At 43.5% G+C, this 19,934-nt stretch overlaps 1 protein-coding gene across 1 annotated transcript in view; it reads right to left on the bottom strand.

The window, feature by feature from the left end:
* Nucleotides 1-19,934, bottom strand: part of CLSTN2 (calsyntenin 2) — an 840,356-nt gene that overhangs the window by 503,902 nt on the left and 316,520 nt on the right. The window contains exon 2 of the mRNA XM_090056008.1: nucleotides 8,004-8,126. Within this exon, the coding sequence (XP_089912134.1) occupies nucleotides 8,004-8,126 (123 nt within the window). The remainder of the gene's footprint in view (nucleotides 1-8,003; nucleotides 8,127-19,934) is intronic.

The raw sequence follows: 19,934 nt of genomic DNA, 5'->3' as shown, positions 1-19,934 counted from the left end.
TAATAAGAATTGTAAGAACTTCACAAAATTGTGTAATACCATAAAAATAAAATGTTAACAAAGGTGAGAAGAAAAATGGAAAAGATAACCACTCTATAAGAGAGTTTGATTTTGTATGGATTCAAAGGTGGTGCGACAGCATCAGTACATTGCATGATCAGGGGAAAAGTTCATATAACTTGTAACCAGATATCCTTGATGAGCCTAGTTATGGTTGAATTTAATTTAAAGGGTGCAGTTGTGTCTCAGTTGCATCCAGCTACTCTTGAAGCTTCCAATCAGAGGCATGTCTGAGGAGCATGCTAAATGCACTATCATGAAGTTATAGGATCACCAACTGCAAGCATATAATAACAACTAGTGAATTGCCTGTCAAGAATGATAGAGAGGGGCATGAGGTCAGCACCATCTCCTTTGTCCCCACCATCATGGCGGTGCTTTGCCACCTCCAGAGAGCAGGGCCGGGGGGGCAGGGGGCAAGGCCAGTACCATTCTGCCATGCCTCTGCTGCCTCCTGTCCATAATGTTCTTGGAGCACTCTGGTTGTTTCAGTAACCAATCAGAGTGCTCCAACAGCATTACGGACAGACAGCTGGACTAAGCCCTTTATTATATTAGAATAATTTTTAAAAACCTAATAAATGGAGGCTATTTTTTATTTTTGTTTTCTGGCATTTGAAGCTTTAAGAGGCAGATTTTCAAATCTCACCTTCACAACCATGGGCACCAGAAAATTGATACATTTAAAAGCAAAAATGCAATATTCTCCAATTGTGATGTCTCTAGGGACTGTGGCTTTAAGAAAACTCCAAAATACAGGTAGACTCAATCAAATCATGAAGTTTGGCAACACTTAAGGCATCACAAGATGATCTTCCCACAACCCTTAACATCTATTAATTTTCAAAGACCAGCTTTTAACACCAGCCAGTGCTGAGGGAAAGGAGATATTTGCAGAATACTACCAACATTTATTCATGTGACCACAGCATGAAAAGGATTCTGATGTGCAGGTAATATATGTGTTAACAGAAGGTGTTGACACTGCAATTAATAAAATCTTTGCCTCATTGTTCTCAAGAGAAAAAAAAAAGGAACAGATGCCAGGTACTATGTTCACACTCCCAAGTGAATAGGCAGAAATAGTGATATAAGACTATGCCACTCTTGATGTTTAAAAAGCCAGAAGGTCTAAATATATCGGAAAATACTTTTATGACTATTTACAACCAACTGATACACAGCTCGTCTTCACAGTGCTACTCCGAAGCTAAATAGCCCATATGTTTTTAATAACTCAGCTCTGCAATTGTGTTTTGTTATAGAGGGGACGATTTGATTGTATGTGCTTTAGACCACGTTAGCTATTAGGAGCAAAGATATCTTCTGGCTACCTTTTCACCACCAATAGAGCAGTGGAGCCAAGGTGGAGTCTCCAAAAATCAAAGCTACTTTCAAGATATTTAATTTACCTGTCTGTGGTCATATCTACATGTGCATTTACGCTGGCTTAAATTTACTGCACAGTAAATTGATGCACCGTAAACTGGAATAGGCTGGCATCTACATGTGCAGGCACATTAAAGCACAGTAATGCTGTGTGTGGATTGACTTGGAACTAAAGTTTGTTCTAAGTCAGTTCACACACAGTGTTACAGCACAGTAAGGCATCTACATTTGATTAATTACTGTACAGTACTGCACGAGTAAATTTGATACCTGCATCATGCAGGTATCAAATTTACACTCACGTTGGCATAAGTCACTATACTTATTGAGCAGTACAGGCATTCATGTGCAGATGCATGCCCATACTGCACAATAATTTCAGTAACTATGCAGTAAATGTGTGTGTGTAGATATGCCCTGTGGGGAGTGCTACAGTGTGAAGAATCCCTTAATCCTATACAGAATTGAGAACTAAGCACCCACTTCCTGCCTCTTTGCATCAGCAGCTACAAGACATTCATATATCATAGAATCATAGAATGAATGAGTCAGAAGGGACTTAGGCAGATCATCGAGTCCGACCCCCCACCATGGGCAGGAATGAGCACTGGGGGTGGGAGGGGTCATAAGACCCCAGCCAGGTGCTTATCCAGTCTCCTGTTAAAGATTTCCAGGGAAGGTGAGAGCACCACCTCTCTGGGAAGCCTATTCCAGGCTCTGGCCACCCTTACAGGGAAGTAGTTCTTCCTAATATCTAACCTAAACCTATCCTCCCTCAGCTTGTGGCCATTGTTCCTAGTGACTCCAAGGGGGGCCGTGGTAAACAGACTGTCCCCGAGTCCCTGCTGCTGGCCCCTGATAAGGTTATAGGCAGCCACAAGATCCCCCCTCAGTCTCCTCTTGCAGAGACTGAAGAGATTCAAGTCCCTCAGCCCCTCCCCATAGGGCTGGCCATGGAGGCCCTCAACCATACGAGTGGCCCTCCTCTGGACCCTCTCCAGGTTCTCCACATCCCTCCTGAAGTGCGGCACCCAGAACTGGACACAGTACTCCAACTGCGGCCTGACCAGCGCCGCACAGAGGGGGAGCAAGACCTCTCTGGACCTGTTAGTGATGCCCCTGTTGATGCAGGACAGGGTGCAGTTGGCTCTGCCTATTGCTTCATCGAACTGGTGACTCATATTCATCCTGGAGTCAATCATGACTCCAAGATCTCTCTCTGCCTCTGTGCTGCTGAGAGGGTCAGCCCCTAACCTATAAAAATAATGCTGGTTCCCTGTCCCCAGGTGCAGCACTCTGTACTTGTCCTTGTTGAACCACATCCTGTTCAGATCCACCCGCTTCTCCAACCTATCCAGGTCTGCCTGGATACGGTCCCTGCCTGCCAGTGTATTCACTTTACCCCACAGCTTGGTGTCATCAGCGAACTTGAACTGGGTGCTCATGACACCCTCATCCAGGTTGCTAATGAAGATGTTGAACCACACTGGCCCAAGGACCGAGCCCTGGAGGACTCCGCTGCCCATACCCTTCCAGGTCGACATCGACCCGTCCATCACCACCCTCTGGATGCGCCCCTGGAGCCAGTTTGCCACCCATGTGACTGCACCAGAATTGCAACACTGTGTCAAAGGCCTTCTGGAAGTCCAAGAAGATGACATCGATTTCCTCCTTCACATCTAAGCTTTTGCTACCTGGTCACAGAAAGAGACCAGGTTAGTCAGGCAGGATCGGCCTTGTATGAACCCATGCTGGTTACCCCTCAACATCACTTTCCCTGCAGGGCTCTCACAAATGTGGCCCTTGATAATTTTTTCAAAGACCTTCCCCAGGATAGAAGTGAGGCTAACTGTAGTTGCCAGGCTCTTCCTTCCTTTCCTTCTTGAAAATAGGGACCACATTGGCCCTTTTCCAGTACTCAGGGACTTGGCCCGAGCACCAGGAGTCCTCAAACAGCCGTGCCAATGGCTCCGCAATGACACCAGCCAATTCCCTCAGCACCCGCGTATGAAGGTCAAGTATCATTTTGCAGCTTGGGAATTCTCACTTAGGTGTGTGTGTGGCTCCTTCTCAGCCTTTACATGGCTGCAACTGCTCTTGTCTCTGAAGCTGCAGCTACTCTCTCCTGAGCCCCAAATGTAATTTTGGACATAAAAAAGGCTGTTTTAACATACAGGAGCTGTGCTTTCTCAGTTGTCCCATAAGCCCCATGAGATACTGTTTTCATCAATCAACAGGTAAAGTTGCTTGATGGAAACTGTTACTCTATATGACCTGCTTCACGTTCACAGGGCAAGTTATCCAGAAGGGAAAAAAGCACAGTGGGAACTTGGCTTTCTAGCATTTTCCAGGGAAAAACTTCTTTGTGGCTGGATTACTGTGGCTTATTATTGTTTTTGAGGCTCATTATTGAGTGATGAAGTCCTCTACAAAGACTCCCCTCAATTTTTCAATGGTAACAATTCAACTCTAGAGCTATATGGAACATCTTCCAGATTTCTGAAAAGCAAGACACACACAGAAAGAATTTTAACCAGAGCAAAAATATATGACTATAAGCATATAAATAAGGATTGAGGAATAAATGCTTCAGTCTTAAAAATTATTCAAACCCCGACCAATGCAATGGTCTACAAAAAATCTATTGTAAGCACTGCAGCTTAATTCAGGAACATATTTAATACACACTTCATTTTAGCTCACTTTGAAGAATTTAAAGCTGAGCATAACACAGTTGTGCACAAATGTAATACAGCACTTGTTTCCTGGATGCAGATGTTTTACAAAGCTGATCTGATTTTACGCAAGAGGTTCTTAAGGAAAGATCCCAACACCCTACAAATGTTTTAGCTATGTTTAGCTAAAACAATAGGAAAAAATACTGGAAACATTGATCATGAACTAACAGAAGGCATGCAGAAATTTTTTGTGATCAAAGGTACATAGCATTCCATTAGCATAGAATGGGATTTCCATACCTAAAAACTCAGATTTAAGGCCCATAATTTAGCTTGATTTTAGAGAATTTTTTGATACAGTCGTATATAACATACAATAATCTATAACAGCAATTGTAAGAAAGAGTTTTTTTAGGTGGCTATGGGTTTGAATTGTGAATGACAATTCTGCTAGTAAATAAACCGTAGATTGTTACATGGATCAAATCTAGACTAGATCCAGCTGGTTGAAGAGGAGGAAGTATTAACTGAAGGTACACAACTGAATCAACAAAAAGGAAGGAGGGTGATGTAGTTGTGAACAGAATTGTTGGGAATAAAGGTGTAGCAACTAGAGGCAAAGTGGTTTAGGCAAATAAATGTGGAAAAAAATAAGTAATGATACATTAAGACTGGAACACTGGAACACACTTTTAATAGCTTATGATATAATTGATGGGAGGTTATGTGTACAGTGGATAAGATACTAAAATCTCTACTACAACCTTTAAGAATATTCATTTAGTGTACCAGTATATGATTTCAGTTTGTACCTACCAGAAATGTATTCTAGGACTGCAAGTTTGAAACATTCAAGCTATAAAATAAAATCCAAGATGATACAACATCATTTTATGAACTCTCCAAGCAGCTAGACCTTCTCATTCATCATCCATTAAGACAGTCCTAGATGTAGTAATAGATTATGCAACATAACAGATGGCAGGTGACAAAACAAGAAACAATGGTCTCAAGTTGCAGCAAGGGAAGTTTAGGTTAGATATTGGGAAAAACTCTCTCACTAGGAGGGTAGTAAAACTCTGGAATAGGTTACCCAGAGAGGTTGCGAAATCTCCATCATTGGAGGTTTTCAAGACCTGCACAGAGTTGGACTAAATTACCTCCTAAGGTCCTTTCCAACCCTAACTTTCTATGATTCTATGACATGAAGTTCAGATATTAGTGCTACATAGACAGTGATTTGGGGGAAAGTTCTTTGGAAGAAAATAAGTCCAGAACCAATTCTATTCTTCATTTCAAATACCATTGCATAGTTTTGCACACTCATAAAGGCTTCACAGAAAATGATTCAGTATCTATAAAAAGAACCAGGAAAACTGGATTCAGAACACAGTTTATGGCAAGAACATTTTTTGTATGAATGGAATACTGGAGAACTGTTTATTCAAAGGTTTCAAGGAATTTAGGCTCTCATTTCTTTAAAAGGAAGTTTAGAGTACAGTTTATTAAAGGACAGTTCATCAAGGGATACAGATCTTTGGATGGACAAGAGTGCAAATATATTATAAGGCTATTTAAACTAGTGCCAATTATAATATAATACCTGGACATAAACTTGTGACAATATGAAGATAGAAGGCCTAAAGCAAGGTTTCCTACCCATTGTTTATACTGAATATGTTTTATAATGCAAAAGGATTAGCAAAGATGTTAAATGAATAAATACATTAAAAACCAGTGCTAACTCCCAGCCCTCAGTATCAACTATATTGTAGAAACCTGCCTGCCTACATGATAGAGAAAGCTTCTGATTCATTCCTTCAAAGAATTATTTTAAATGGCATGGGTAAATCACAGTCACTATGAAACACACATTGATTGCTACCTGTAGAACCAAAATATCCATAAGCACTGAAGAGTTTAATTAGAATATCCTCAGTCGGCAGTGAGTTTGATAAAATGTTAGTGACAATAATACACAAGACTCTGTAGTTGTTAAGTATGTAGAGTAAATACAAAAGAGAGTACAAGTGCTAATAGAAATATCAAGAAACATCATTAAAAGAAACATCTTGGATTCTTTCCATTCTAGCTCATCTTTTATTCCAAAATAATTAGTTGCAGTTATAAGGTGCAAAAGGTTTATAGCACACTGGATTATATTGCTACTTTTCACATATGGCTGGAAGACTGAATAATCTACACATATAAAAAGAGATCTAATTTGACATAAAAATTGGTAACCCTAAAAAGCAACCCTCACCTACATCACTCACAGGTAGCTACTTACCATGGATTATCCACTTCCATATTTTTCCAAAGGCAATAATAGCTCATAGATAAATATTTAAAAATACTAAAAAAATACAGAAAACCCAAATACTACAAAAATATTTTGTTGGAATCAACAATATTCTTCTGTGGTAAAAAACAGCAATACCAGAATCAGTGACTGCTGGCCCTAAAGAAACTTTGATGGAATTATTCCTTGTCTAATTAAGCAAACAGTTCCCAGTCAGAAGTGATTTATTAATTTGTTAAAAGTCTCTACCTACCTCCTTTGGAACCCAAATACTATACTTTATAGAATATTATTTTTCAAGAAAAGCATGAAAATCACTAATTTCTTGATTCTGCTAAAAGACTCAGATTGGCATAATATGCCATTCAATCTGTGACCCAAAGGCTGCAGGCTGATAATTCATGATGCTGGCTTTCTTCCTCATTTCCAGCTGCTACATCATATTAAAATCAGTTGAAGACACATTACATTCTTGACAGTACTTTTCCACAGGGGAACTATGTGATTGCAAATGGGTTGGGAGCATCCAGTACAACTACAAGAATTGCAAAGGGGAGAGACGGGGCATAAGAAAATCTTGTTATTAAAATGGAATTTGCAGCATAGAAACATTTGACAATCTCTGTTTTACAGGCATGAAGCCTAACATAGCACATCAGCACATATTAGGGCAGAAAATGGCTGATCATGATTCATAAATACATGCTATTTGAAGTCAGGCATTAAGAATAATCGAAGATAATCCTGCGCTTTAGAAAAAAAATGCTTGTGTGCACTTGGGATGAAACCTACAGATAAAAAAACCAGCTCTATTTTATATACAAAATACATAATTTTAATAAGTACATATTTTTGTAATCTTTATACCACCATCAGGTCTTATTATTCTTTCATCTTTTTTAACTGAAACAAGGACCAGAACAGATTAGTTACTTGATGTGCAAAAGAACTATTTTTCTGCTTAAATAGCTCATAATGTGACAGACTGTCAAAAAAAAAAAGCTTAATATAGGTATAAACCTCAATATGGCATATATCTATTATAAAGCAATCTTACCAGAAATCTGGAAAACTTCCATTAAACGTTCTGTCTTGATTCTGACAGTTATGAAGTGCTAAATACTATTAAAATGCAAGCTTCTTTAAATATTCTTTACCCAGTTTAGCCTATACCCAGTTTTTAACATAAATGTCATAAATGAGTTGAGCTATATTAGACTAAATTTAGGTAATCAGAACAATTGCCTTACATTAAGTACATTGAAATTACCTTACATGTCCTCCAGGTTTTCATTTAAAAAGAAAAAATACTGGCAGCACAAAATTGCTGCATCATATTGTGTGTAATATGCCCTGCATCTACAATTGAAGAAGAAAGACTAATTTTAAAAAACCTCTCACTTCAAGTAGAATGGGTCTAAGTGTCAAGTCCTATATGTCCTCATCCAGAAGTATTAAACAGGTCACTTAAATAATACTAACATGGTGCTACATGCAAAGTGCTTACAGCTAATCGCTACTAATGTCATCACATAGTCAATAAACTGAATTCCCCTGTTAATGTATTTTCCTACCTGCAAAGGGAACTGGGGCATCCTTATCCAAAGCAACAAGGGGAGGATCCAAAATGACAGTGTCATTGTTTTCAGTAATGACCCCATGGTATGAAGTTTCAATCCATGGCTTGTGCTTGTTTACTGGAAAACAAAATACAGAATCTTCAGTTAGGATGAAGCAATTATGCTCAATATGTTTAACAGAAAGTCATTTTTTAGTATATAATTCATTACAATATTAACGGTACTATTTGATGACAATAAAATACTATATAAACATCAAAAGAATTAAACCTTCAGCACCTTCAAGACACATTTGGGTTCTTATCTTGCTGGGATCCTATGATCCCTGTTGACTTCCTGCCCCTAGGGCAGGGGGCTGGACTTGATGATCCTCCAGGGTCCCTTCCAGCCCAAATGTCTATGAAATCTATGGAAAACCATACAACATACATGATGCAGATTTTATACCCAATTTACTGGTGGGAAAGTTGAAGCTCTGGGACATTCTCAAATAGATTTTCATAAGAATCCATTGCCAATTTAGACACACTAAATAAATGGCCAGAATTTCAAAGTATTTTTGAAAACCTGGCCAGAAATATCACCATAGGAGCTGCTGACCACATGAAAAGGAAGGCCATGAGTCTGCAGACAAGGGTAAATGCAGGGCATCCAATAGAGGTCTGCCACTTCCTGGGCAAGTTCTCCAACAACTCATCTGTAATACAGCCATAATCCTGAGCTCTGCTCAGTCCTTTCACAGACTAGTTGGAGGCACCTACACCCAGGGAAGGGTTTGAGGCTCTGGATCCCAAGTGGAAAGAAACATCTAAACCCCAGAGGAGTAGGGATTCAGAATAGCCCTCTATTAGTATTTTCTATCAGCTAGTTCTAGGCAGCTCCTCACTCAGCATTTTTCCCTGAGATGCTCAAGTACCTTCAGGGAGTATATTATGAGTCTGGGTATTTACTTCTGGATTCCAGGGCTAGATGCCTAGAATTTGGATGCTGCCACACATAGTGGGCAGGTGTCAACGTCCTTAATTGGACATATTTGATTCACAATGTTCATCTTTCTAATAGCAAATGTTACTCCAAAAAAATTATATAATTATGGTTCCAAAATCACCAAACAACTGAAATTGCTTATGTTGACTACTGGAGGGCTTTGAAAGGTGCCCATTCATGAGGAATCCTATTCCACTCTTGTCAGAAAAGGATTTTAAAAAAGAAATCAAATAGTTGTATTTGATCTCTTGCTGACTACTTTTCCCCATCCAGATTCCCACTCGAAGCTTTGAGCAATACATGATCATTTAATCTTTCCTTCCTCTTGTCCCAGCTTTTGAAGCAGTACATTTCTCCTCTACGATCATTTTGTACTGCATTTTCTTTTAAATACACCATTATTATTAAAGGTCCTACAATAGAACTCAGCTAGCAACTGTCTCTCCTCAACCACCTTAGTTACCACCTCACCTGTTCTCTATTATGATTTGCTGTATGCAATTTAAACAGTGTGTCCTCTAGCCTCCAGTTTTCTAGATCAGGTCCTCCTGAACAACACTAAATACTGACTTTTAACTACAAACAACTAAAAGGGCTTCCAATTGTGCTTTCTATTTGAGTCCAAACATTCAATGCCTCAATGGCTGTAGCTTCTGCCAGACAGCAACAGACAAGAACTGCTACTGACTACCTACCACTTCAGCAAGGGAACGTTTGTGTCAGGGTGACAGCCCTTAGCTTTTCTCCAACTAAGAAGTACCCACAACGCAGCGGAGGGTAGCCTTTATAAGTATCCTATACTCGCCTTACTTTGGAGGTTGCAACACTGTTGTATTTTATAGGAGCTACCTCATCACAAATAGCTCCACCACATTGCCGCCAGGCCCTCCAGTTGGATGCAGTTTACAGTCATACTCAGGGAATTCTGTGCATCCTATAAAATTGACAGATCATACACATTACTTATCCGTGCTGATGCAATGCACCTACTCTTATAGGTGGCACTATTAGGTTATGCTACTGTAACAAATATTTTGTATTAATACTGGCAAAAAGAGGACAAGAAAGAGAGAGAAAAGACTAATAAGGCTGAGAATATGAAAATAACATTTTCATTAATAACTGCAGACAATACAATTCAGTATACAAGCTGGAAAAAGACTGAGAGCATGGTTTTTCCTCATTTAGATAACAAGTTGGCCTCGTGTTTGAGGCTAATTAAGTGTAATGGCATTAAATTTATGTGATCTGGTCCCAGGGGATTTTAGCAGAATACGACAAAAACCCCATGAAATCAACTGACCTTCTCATCAACTATTTTCCTGAGAGGCCTGCCATGATGGAACACACCAAAGCCAGACCATGAAAACAGACCTTACCTGAACCTGAATTTAATACAAAACCTATTTTTCTGAGAAACTTGACTCTAATACATACATACAGATCTGCATCCAATTTCTGAACACTTATAACATTAAGGCTGTATATCTGATGGCACAGAAAGACAGAACATATAAATCAAAGGCAGTTTTAATGCTGCTGCATTGCATTGCTATATCCTTTAAGCTGTGTTTTTTTATGAGACTCATATTTTGATCCAGGTATCCAGGTTGTAGTTGGTCTAGAGGCAAAAAGAATCAGAACTCATGGTAGAGGTGATATCTTTTATTAGACCAAATACATTTCTACAAAAAAATATCTTTATTTGCAAGCGTTCAGGTACAAGCACCCTTTTTCAGGCATAGAAGAAAAGAGTATAAAAGATCTCCTAGGTAGAAATGAAAGTTCATATTTCATAGAAGAGTTGAAGGTGTGGCAAAATCTCCTGTTTGGAACAGTTCGTTTTAGGCAGATTACCTGGATACAGATAACCTCGGTACCTAACACATGGAAGATATTGAACTTTAGCTGATTTTTTTAAATTAACTTATTTTTTTAATGAACTCTTCATAATTTTATAGGAAGGAAGCAAGTTTTACCACCTTCTGTGTGAAAGTACCACTCGGTGCTTGTGCCCAAAAGCTTGCAAATAAAGACTTTTTTTTTGCAAAAATCAAGTTGGTCTAATCACTTCTACCATGATATTTTGATCCATACATTAAACCAGGAAAAAGGCACTTTTGATCCATACATTTAACCAGGAAAAGGGCACTTTGCAATAATACGTGCTATATTTTTCAACATGAACTGCTGTTAAAATCCTTTTGCTTTTCCAAAGCAGTTGTGATTTTAACACAGATTTTTTTTGTTGGAATTTTAATTACAATCAAGAGGAAAAAGGGGAACAAATGTCTATTTTAAGATGCCTCACTACTGTTTGAAATTAGCAAATTATTTCCAAGTAGTAGTAAAAAATATATATCTTTGGCGTCCATCTACCAAAAGTGGAAAGGAGAAAGCTTCCCAACTTCCAATCTTGCAAAATGTACTGTCAGAAATCATCAACATGGAGAACTCCTGCAGCCAAAACTACAAATAGGCTACTTTGACCACGTAAAAACAAAGGGATGAAAAAAAAACTCTGGCACCTATAGATGGTAGTCAGTTCTAGCATGCAATCATAACAATCCTAAAAGGACTTAAAAAAATGCCAAATTATATTTTCAATCTCCACCTTTATAAGAAAATCTCAGAAAATATTTCTAATTAAATTACATGCAAAGGCATGAAGATTAAATTTTCCTATTAAAGGTATAACTGGCTAGCACTGAAATCAATACTGTAATTTCTGAATTCATACCTGTACTCAATTATAAGCCATAGAAGTATTATAGCTATGTTCAGTTTTTTTCTTGCCCTTCCTTCTATTACTCTATTACCAGAATAAAAGTGTAATGTAAATAATTTGCAGCACTTATGGTAAAACAATTAATTGTTTTCCTTAATTATAATAAGGGATTGATTCATTAACAATTGTATGCACCACTTACACTGTATTTTCATATTCTGCACCTGAAGAGTTCATGATTACAAAGCCTTGATTCCAATAAACCCAAAAAACCGCCACCCTCTGTTGTCAATTCAAAGTGCATTCAACATGCAAAGTATGCAAATGAAAAAAGGAATAGCCACATTTCCAAGTTTGCAAAAACTGCTTTAGACAAAGGAATAAAGGACTAGAAGGATGCTTCTGAACCATAAAATCCAGTTTGGTGCACCAGACATCCCCTCTGGACTGAAGAGTTGCAGGCACATGCCTGCAGTGGCTCAGGCTAGAAGCCAGGGTGTGCTAGAGCAGCCCTCCCTTCACTTCAACAATGCAGCTGAGGGGGGTGTGGCTTGGCCCCGCAGGATGCTATGATTAGGGAGGGGTTCTCCTCCTTCCCCTCCTCCACTGCTCCTCACCAGTGAGGGAGCCAGCAGGGAGTTGCTAACATAGTGTTAGGCAGCTCATCAAGAAAACAAAAGCTTCCCACTTTATTTCAAGCTATTCTTAAACAACTTTTTCCAGGGAATGAATGGAGGGACATTAATAGCGGACCTGCTGATTAGCTCCAAAATGACCTAAGCCTTACACAAACACCTCTCAGCATTAGCTAGCATGCCACATGCTGGCTAGCTTCCGTACCCTGGGAGAGGAGAGTGGGGGAATCCCTGCTTGAGCAGGGTGTGGTAAGAGGGGGCTGGGGCAGAGGGAAGCCAGGCAGACACTGCTGTGCCCAGAGTCCCTCCCAGAGCTCCAGGTAAAGAGCAGAGGGGCAGGGTCAGCCCTGCTCTGGAGCAGACAGCCCCGCCCAGAGTTGCAAAGCATCTGGGATTCTGGGGGACTCTGGTTTAAGTTAAACCAGGAAGGGGTCTAGGAGAGGCATTGCATTTAACTGGTTTGACCCAAATCAGGGTCATTCCACCAGGTTTATCTCAACTGGTTTCAACCATTTTCAAACTGGTTTATCTGCACTGAATGTCTGTTCTGTTGCAGATGTAAAACAGTTTCTGATCACTTAAATCAATTTGTGTGTAATGTCTGTCCCTAGCCCATGAGAGGAAAGAATTCTGAAAAAATGAAAAGTATCCAAATGCCACAGTATCCCATGCCCCAAACTGCAGCAGAGCTCCCTGTCTTCCCAGTGTTATACTCCATGATACCCTGCTACTTTCCCTGACATAAGACAGGCAACAAGCAACACACAAAATTCCTTTTTAGCAATTATATGTTCAGTAAATAATGAGATAAAAAGTCTTACAGCCTGACTACACATTTAATAAATGGTGTGATAGGAACCAGCTACAAAGTTAGTGTATATTTTTTGTTCAATAACCTTGTGCCTTATTCCTTGCTTTATCACACCATTAATTGCATGAACATGTCGCTGGCTAACAGCTTTATAAGATGCGATTAACTGGTTAATCATATTTTATCTGTAATATGGGCCAAGTGCCTTAGAGAAACATGGTGACATCAAAACCTGATAAATTCAGTGTTATTATTTAAAGTTTTTTATTGTAAAATTTAAAGCTTTGAAAAAAGCATAAAGAATGCATCACCCCTGCTCTAAAAATTCTCAAACTTTCATATAGTCATCATGTGTCCTGGCTTGAATGTCTTATTTCAGGCAACAGGTACCTAGGCTCCATTTTCCCTGTGGTAACCAAGTCCACAGAAGAAGACCTATTTAATACATTCCAGATCAGTCACATACCATTCCATCTCTTCTCTGAAATTTTGAAGCTAAATAGAGCTAAAGGTGCTATGTACCGAAGTCTCCTAAAACCAGACACTGACAATATACATTTGAAAAAAGCAAAAAGATACAGAGTTTTCAAACCTAAGTTTCAAAACTAGGAAGTATAAGACAGGCTGTAAATTGTTAGATAGGAACACACTGTTTAATCTTCATTAGCTCAATATTTAATATTTTCCACTAATGGAGAAATCAATTTTCCTCTCATTTCTTTAAAGAATGAACAAAACCAGAAATAGTGATTTAAGTCATCTATCTCATTCTTCCTGCCAGAATATATCCTGTCTGTATGTAGTGTCAGACACCACCTGCCCACAATGATTCAGTTCTCATCGTCTGCAGTGAATCATCGTCTGGTAATGGCCACTTGTTGTTTGTAGTTTTGTACTTCAAATAGTAGGTTTCTGAAGTGATTTAGAGGTGGAGGAGGAAGTGATTTAGTGCATGGTAGAGGCGTGACTGTGTGAATTGCATACTAGATACCACTGCGCCTTATTTGCATGTGTAGATGATACTTTATTATAGTAATTCGCTACCATGCAAATTAAAGCTCAATAGCAACCAGCTACAAAGTTAGTACACATTTTTAACTTTATAGATGGTTAAAGCCTTTTATTATGTGATAGCTACTTCGCACGTATAGCTGTTCTCCTGGTAACTGCACAATTAACCAGTTAACTGTGCAATACTTGTAATGTGTTGATAGAGCCTAAGTGGCTTAGCTCCCTTTAAGGCTGTTTATCCATTGACTTCAATGAGCTCAGATCAGCCCTTTAAAACCTCACATTCCCACTGGACTGAGCAGAAGTATAGGATGTTCAGCACCTTACAAGGCTAGTTCAAGAAACTTCAGACATGTGCCTGAAGTCTTATTCGTTTCTACCAAATTCAAGCTTTCTGGATTTAGCCTCATACATTTTATACTCTAGCAGGATGCTTTCTTACAGTGCACAGGAAAGAAATACTCTAATGCCTCATTAAATCACTGAATAAGCAATGAAATGCAATGCCCCTAGAATACAGCTGGTATGTTGGCATCTGCAATACACATACATAAGGTAGGGCTGGTAGCAGCCTCCATTAAATAGGGCTGCCCATCCCTTGCCATTATAAGGCTCTGTGTTTCAGTTGACTATAAACTCTGCTAGAAAAAGCATTTGAAGTGAAACTTTCTATGTTGGGCCTCCGCTCCACACCATTTGGGGGGGCGGGGCGGGGACTTATAATTCCAAAAAACTCAGCTGTTTCTGAGAATAAGCCTAGAAAAAAATATTTTTCCAAAGCTGACTGTTGGTATCTTTTTCTTAGGAACACTCACACTTTCTCACTTTAGATCACAAATTTGAATTTTGAGGTACCCTAATGTCAGGGTAATGCCTTTTGTCACCCTAATGCCTTTTGCTAAACCTATGAAAATCCACCCAAAACTGGCCAGCTCATGAAGCCTTTGGAAACTCAGCATTCACAGCTGGAAAGTCCAAAGAGTCCATCCCTGCTGAACATGCTCCATCACTAACAGCTCCCACAAGCATCATCCCAATGAAGCAGTTTGACCATATTCTCTCCAGCCCAAGGCTACAGCTACAGGTGTGAACCCAGACCTTTTCTGTAATTAATGTTCTAAGATCAAGTGTGACCATGTTCCAGGGCTCACATAAGAAACCTGACCCTCCTGTGTTCTCAATAACCCCGTCCTGCTCGCAGTGTGAAAAAAGTTATTTAACTCAAAATAGACAGGGAACACCTTAGCGGTGCCTGGCTGCCTGGCTGCATCATTTCCACACCATACACCGGCCTGGGACTTTTGACCCACCTGCCAGGACCGGCCTATGGAATCCTGGAGTGTCCCAGCTAAACTGGGACAGATGGTCACCCTAATCTTAACTAGTGTCTACCATCAAAGCTCAGTTAGGCTCCAGAGCGGTGAGAGATGCACGGGTGAAGCCCGCTGCACCCCCGCTCCCCTGAAGCCCCCCAGACACCCCCTCAGCAGCCGCAGAGCCCCCTGCCGACCCCAAGCACAGCCGGAGGTAAGCAGGCTCGTGGTGGGAAGGGGTTAACTCCTCGCTCCATGGGACAAGGCCGGCTGCATGGAGCCGGGCTGGGTCAAGCCCTGGCCCAGGCCCCTACTTGGCCCAGCCCCCCAGGGAGGGAGAAGAGAAGGAGTGGGGTACTCACCAGTCCCCCTCCTGTAGGGCAGGGCCCCCAAATCCCAAGCAGGGCCCCCCCAAACCTGTGAAACCAGCTTTCCCTGATGGCAGGCCCACTGTGCATGCGCGCAGTTTAAAACGGCCCGCCAAACAGGGGAAAAAAGCTCAGTTAGGCTACGGAGCGGTGAGAGATGCGCGGGTGAAGCCCGCTGCACCCCCGCTCCCCCGAAGCCCCCCAGACACCCCCTTAGCAGCCGCAGAGCCCCCTGCCAACCCCCAGCACAGCTGGAGGTAAGCAGGCTCGTGGTGGGAAGGGGTTAACACCTCGCTCCCTGGGAGGAGGCAGCTGCGTGGAGCCGGGCCGGGTCAAGCCCCCGCCCAGGCCCCTACTTGGCCCAGCCCTCCAGGGAGCCACACGACCGGAGCCATGTGAACAGGCTGCGCAAACAGGCGCTCGAGTTAGCGCGGAGTTCGCGCAGGGGAGGGCATGGGAGGGCACGAGACCCTGCCTGCGACCCCCCCAGAGTAGTCAGCCCCAGCCATAGCCAGTCTACCAGAGGCATGACATGGATGGGCACGCGCCGCACCCCGAGGGTCCCCTCGGGTTCTGCGGCCCCCCCCATCGGGCACCTCAGAGACGGCCACCCAGACGGAGCCCATGGTTCCAGGCTCCATGCAGACGGAGCCCCTGGCTCTTGGCTGCGCGGGCTGCCTGTCCCTTTTTCAGGCTCTGGGGCCTGGGAACCTCCCCTTGCGGGGTCTGCTCTCTACTGGGGTCTCTGGCACGCCAGCTGGAGGAGCTCTAGGCCACAGTCCAGAGACTGCGTGCCATCAGGGACTGCAAGCAAGAGATAGACTCCTACTGCCAGGCCCATCTCCCCCAGGAGCCACAGGGGAGAGCACCATCTCCCTCCAGGACTAAGGAGGACTCTGGGACCTCCAGCTCTGCCCAGTCAGGGGCATGGACCAAGGTAGTCAAGGGCCCTAAGGCCCACCGCACCAAGGCCCCTCCCTCGAAGGAGCTTAGCAACAGGTTCGCACCTCTTGCAGCCCCAGCACAGCCTGCTCAGTTGCCAGCTCCTGCAGGCAACCCAGGCTCAACCGCAGCTACCGCCCCCACTCTCCCCAAGACAAAACGAAAGGTGTTAGTTGTGGGAGACTCCATCCTGCGGGGCACTGAGGGGGCAATCTGCCGCCCTGACTCCTTAGCCCGGGAAATCTGCTGCTTCCCAGGGGCCTGCATCCGAGACATTCCAGAGAGGATCCCACAGCTCCTCTGGCCCACAGACCACTACCCTATGCTCCTTATTCACGTGGGCACCAATGACACGGCTCGGAGCACCCCCAGCCAGGTCATGAGGCGCTAAAGGGATTTGGGAGCGGGGCTTAGGGGTCTGGGAGCTCAGGTGGTGTTTTCGTCGACCCTCCCAGTCTCGGGCTATGGGCTGAGGAGGGAGAGGAGGATCCACGCAGTGAACCAAAGACTGCAGAGCTGGTGTCATCAGGAAGGCTTTGGCTTCCATGACCACAGCCCGCTCTTTGGAGAGAGAGGCAGCGAGCTGCTGGGAAGAGATGGCCTCCACCTCTCCCCCCTGGGGAGGAGGCTCTTCTCAGCCAGGCTGGCTGACCTGCTCCACTGGGCTTTAAACAAAGTCCGCTGGGCGATGAGGGGACTACTGCCACTTCTGGCCTGCTGAGCAACCCTTGCAAAGCCAGCAAACCAAGGCACTTAAGGGCCCACCCCTGCCCCAGCTCTGGCACAATCTGTGGGCAAGGCAAGACCCCCCAAGGGCACACTTGCCTGCCTGTACACTAATGCCAGGAGCCTGGGCAACAAGCAGGAGGAGCTCATCCTCCTGCTCAGTGCAAAGAATTATGATGTCATTGGGATAACGGAGACCTGGTGGGACTCCACCCATGACTGCACCATGGGTATAGAGGGCTATACCCTGTACAGGAGGGATTGTGTTGACAAAAAGGGCGGGGGTGTAGCTCTCTATGTGAAGGAAAGCTACATGTGCCTGCAAGCTGATGTTGGCGACCGGCATGGACAGCTAGAGACCCTCTGGGTAAAAATTCATGGGGAATACGGCACAGGGGACACAGTGGTGGGAGTCTACTACAGACCTCCCACTCAAAGTCCTGAGCTTGACCAGGAGTTCGCCCAGGAACTGACTGAGGCCGCTTGCTCCAGGACCTTGGTTGTCATGGGTGACTTCAATTACCCGGACATCTCGTGGGAGGATAACTCAGCAAAATCCGAGCGGTCGCAAAGCTTTCTCTCATGCGTGGATGACCTCTACCTGACTCAAGAAGTCTATGGGCCAATGAGAGGCAAAGCGCTGCTCAACCTGGTACTGGCTACTGGGGATGACCTAATCGGCGACCTAGTGATCGATGGGAAGCTGGGTGACAGCGACCATAAGCTGATCACCTTCACCATCCGCCATAAAGCTGGCAAGTCAGTCAGCAACACAGAAGTCCTTGACTTCAGAAAAGCCGACTTTGACAAGCTCAAGAGGCTTGTCGGTCAGGCCCTCAGGGACCGTGACCCCAGGGAGATGGGAGTTCAAGAAGAGTGGTTGCTTCTCAAGGAAGCGATCCTCAATGCACAAGCCAAATCTATTCCAACACGGAGGAAAGGCAGCAAGAAGGCACAGCAGCCTTCCTGGCTCTCCAGGGACCTAGCGGACCTCCTGTGGCTAAAAAGGAAAGCCTACAAAGGATGGAGGATGGGATTCACCTCCAAGGAGGATTACTCCGCGCTGGTCCGGTCCTGCAGGGAGCAAACCAGGAAAGCCAAGGCTGCAACTGAACTCCAACTAGCTTCAGGCATCAAGGACAACAAAAAGTCCTTTTTCAGATATGTGGGGAGCCAGAGGAAAAGCAAAGGCAACGTTGGACCCCTGCTAAACCAGATGGGGCAACTGACAACTGATGCCCAGGAAAAAGCCAACCTATTAAACAGGTACTTTGCGTCAGTCTTTCATCAGTCCCACGGGACGCCCATGCCTGCTATGGGACAGGGAGATCCGGGTGTTGGGGATCCCCTACCCTCCATAAATGCTGACCTCGTGAAGGAGCATCTTGAGAAGCTGGATACCTTCAAGTCAGCCGGCCCTGACAATCTGCACCCCAGGGTACTCAAGGAGCTGGCGAGTGTCATAGCCCAGCCCCTGGCATGGATCTTTGAAAACTCCTGGAGCTCTGGTGTAGTGCCCGAAGACTGGAAGAATGCCAATGTGGTGCCGATCTTCAAGAAAGGGAGGAGAGTGGATCCGGCTAACTACAGGCCCATTAGCCTGACTTCTATCCTGGGGAAGATCTTAGAAAAGTTTATTAAGGAGGCCATCCTTGAGGGACTGGCCCAGGCTAACATCCTAAGGGATAGCCAGCACGGGTTTGTTGCAGGTAGGTCTTGTTTGAACAATCTCATTTCCTTCTATGACCAGGTGACCTATCACCTGGATGAGGGAGATGAGATTGATGTCATATATCTTGACTTCAAAAAAGCTTTTGATCTGGTATCCCATGATCACCTCTTGGCCAAACTGGCCAGTTGTGGCCTTGGCTCCACCACGATCCGCTGGCTGGGAAATTGGCTTCGTGGTCGGACCCAGAGGGTTGTGATTGATGGCAGTCACTCATCGTGGTGCCCTGTGACCAGTGGGGTCCCTCAAGGCTCTGTCCTGGGACCCATACTGTTCAACATCTTCATTAATGATGTGGACATTGGAGTCAGGAGTGGACTGACCAAGTTCACCGATGACACCAAACTTTGGGGCAAAGCATCCATGCCAGAAGATAGGTGGGTGATCCAGGCTGACCTGGACAAGCTCAGCAAGTCGGCAGATGAGAACCTGATGGTGTTTAACACCGAAAAATGCAAGGTTCTCCACCTTGGGAGGAAAAACCTGCAGCATCCTTATAGCCTCGGCAGTGCTACGTTGGCTAGCACTACAGAAGAAAGAGACTTGGGGGTCATCATTGACCACAAGATGAACATGAGCCTGCAATGCGATGCTGCGGCTAATAAAGCGATCAAAACACTGGCTTGCATCCATAGATGCTTCTTGAGCAAATCCCGGGACGTCATTCTCCCCTTG

The sequence above is a fragment of the Crocodylus siamensis genome, chromosome 6 (assembly GCF_052110815.1).
Source record: "Crocodylus siamensis isolate JL-2025a chromosome 6, ASM5211081v1, whole genome shotgun sequence".
Lineage (NCBI taxonomy): Eukaryota > Metazoa > Chordata > Crocodylia > Crocodylidae > Crocodylus > Crocodylus siamensis.
The sequence above is the reverse complement of the archived record's forward strand: the minus strand, read 5'-3'. Positions and strand labels throughout refer to the sequence as shown.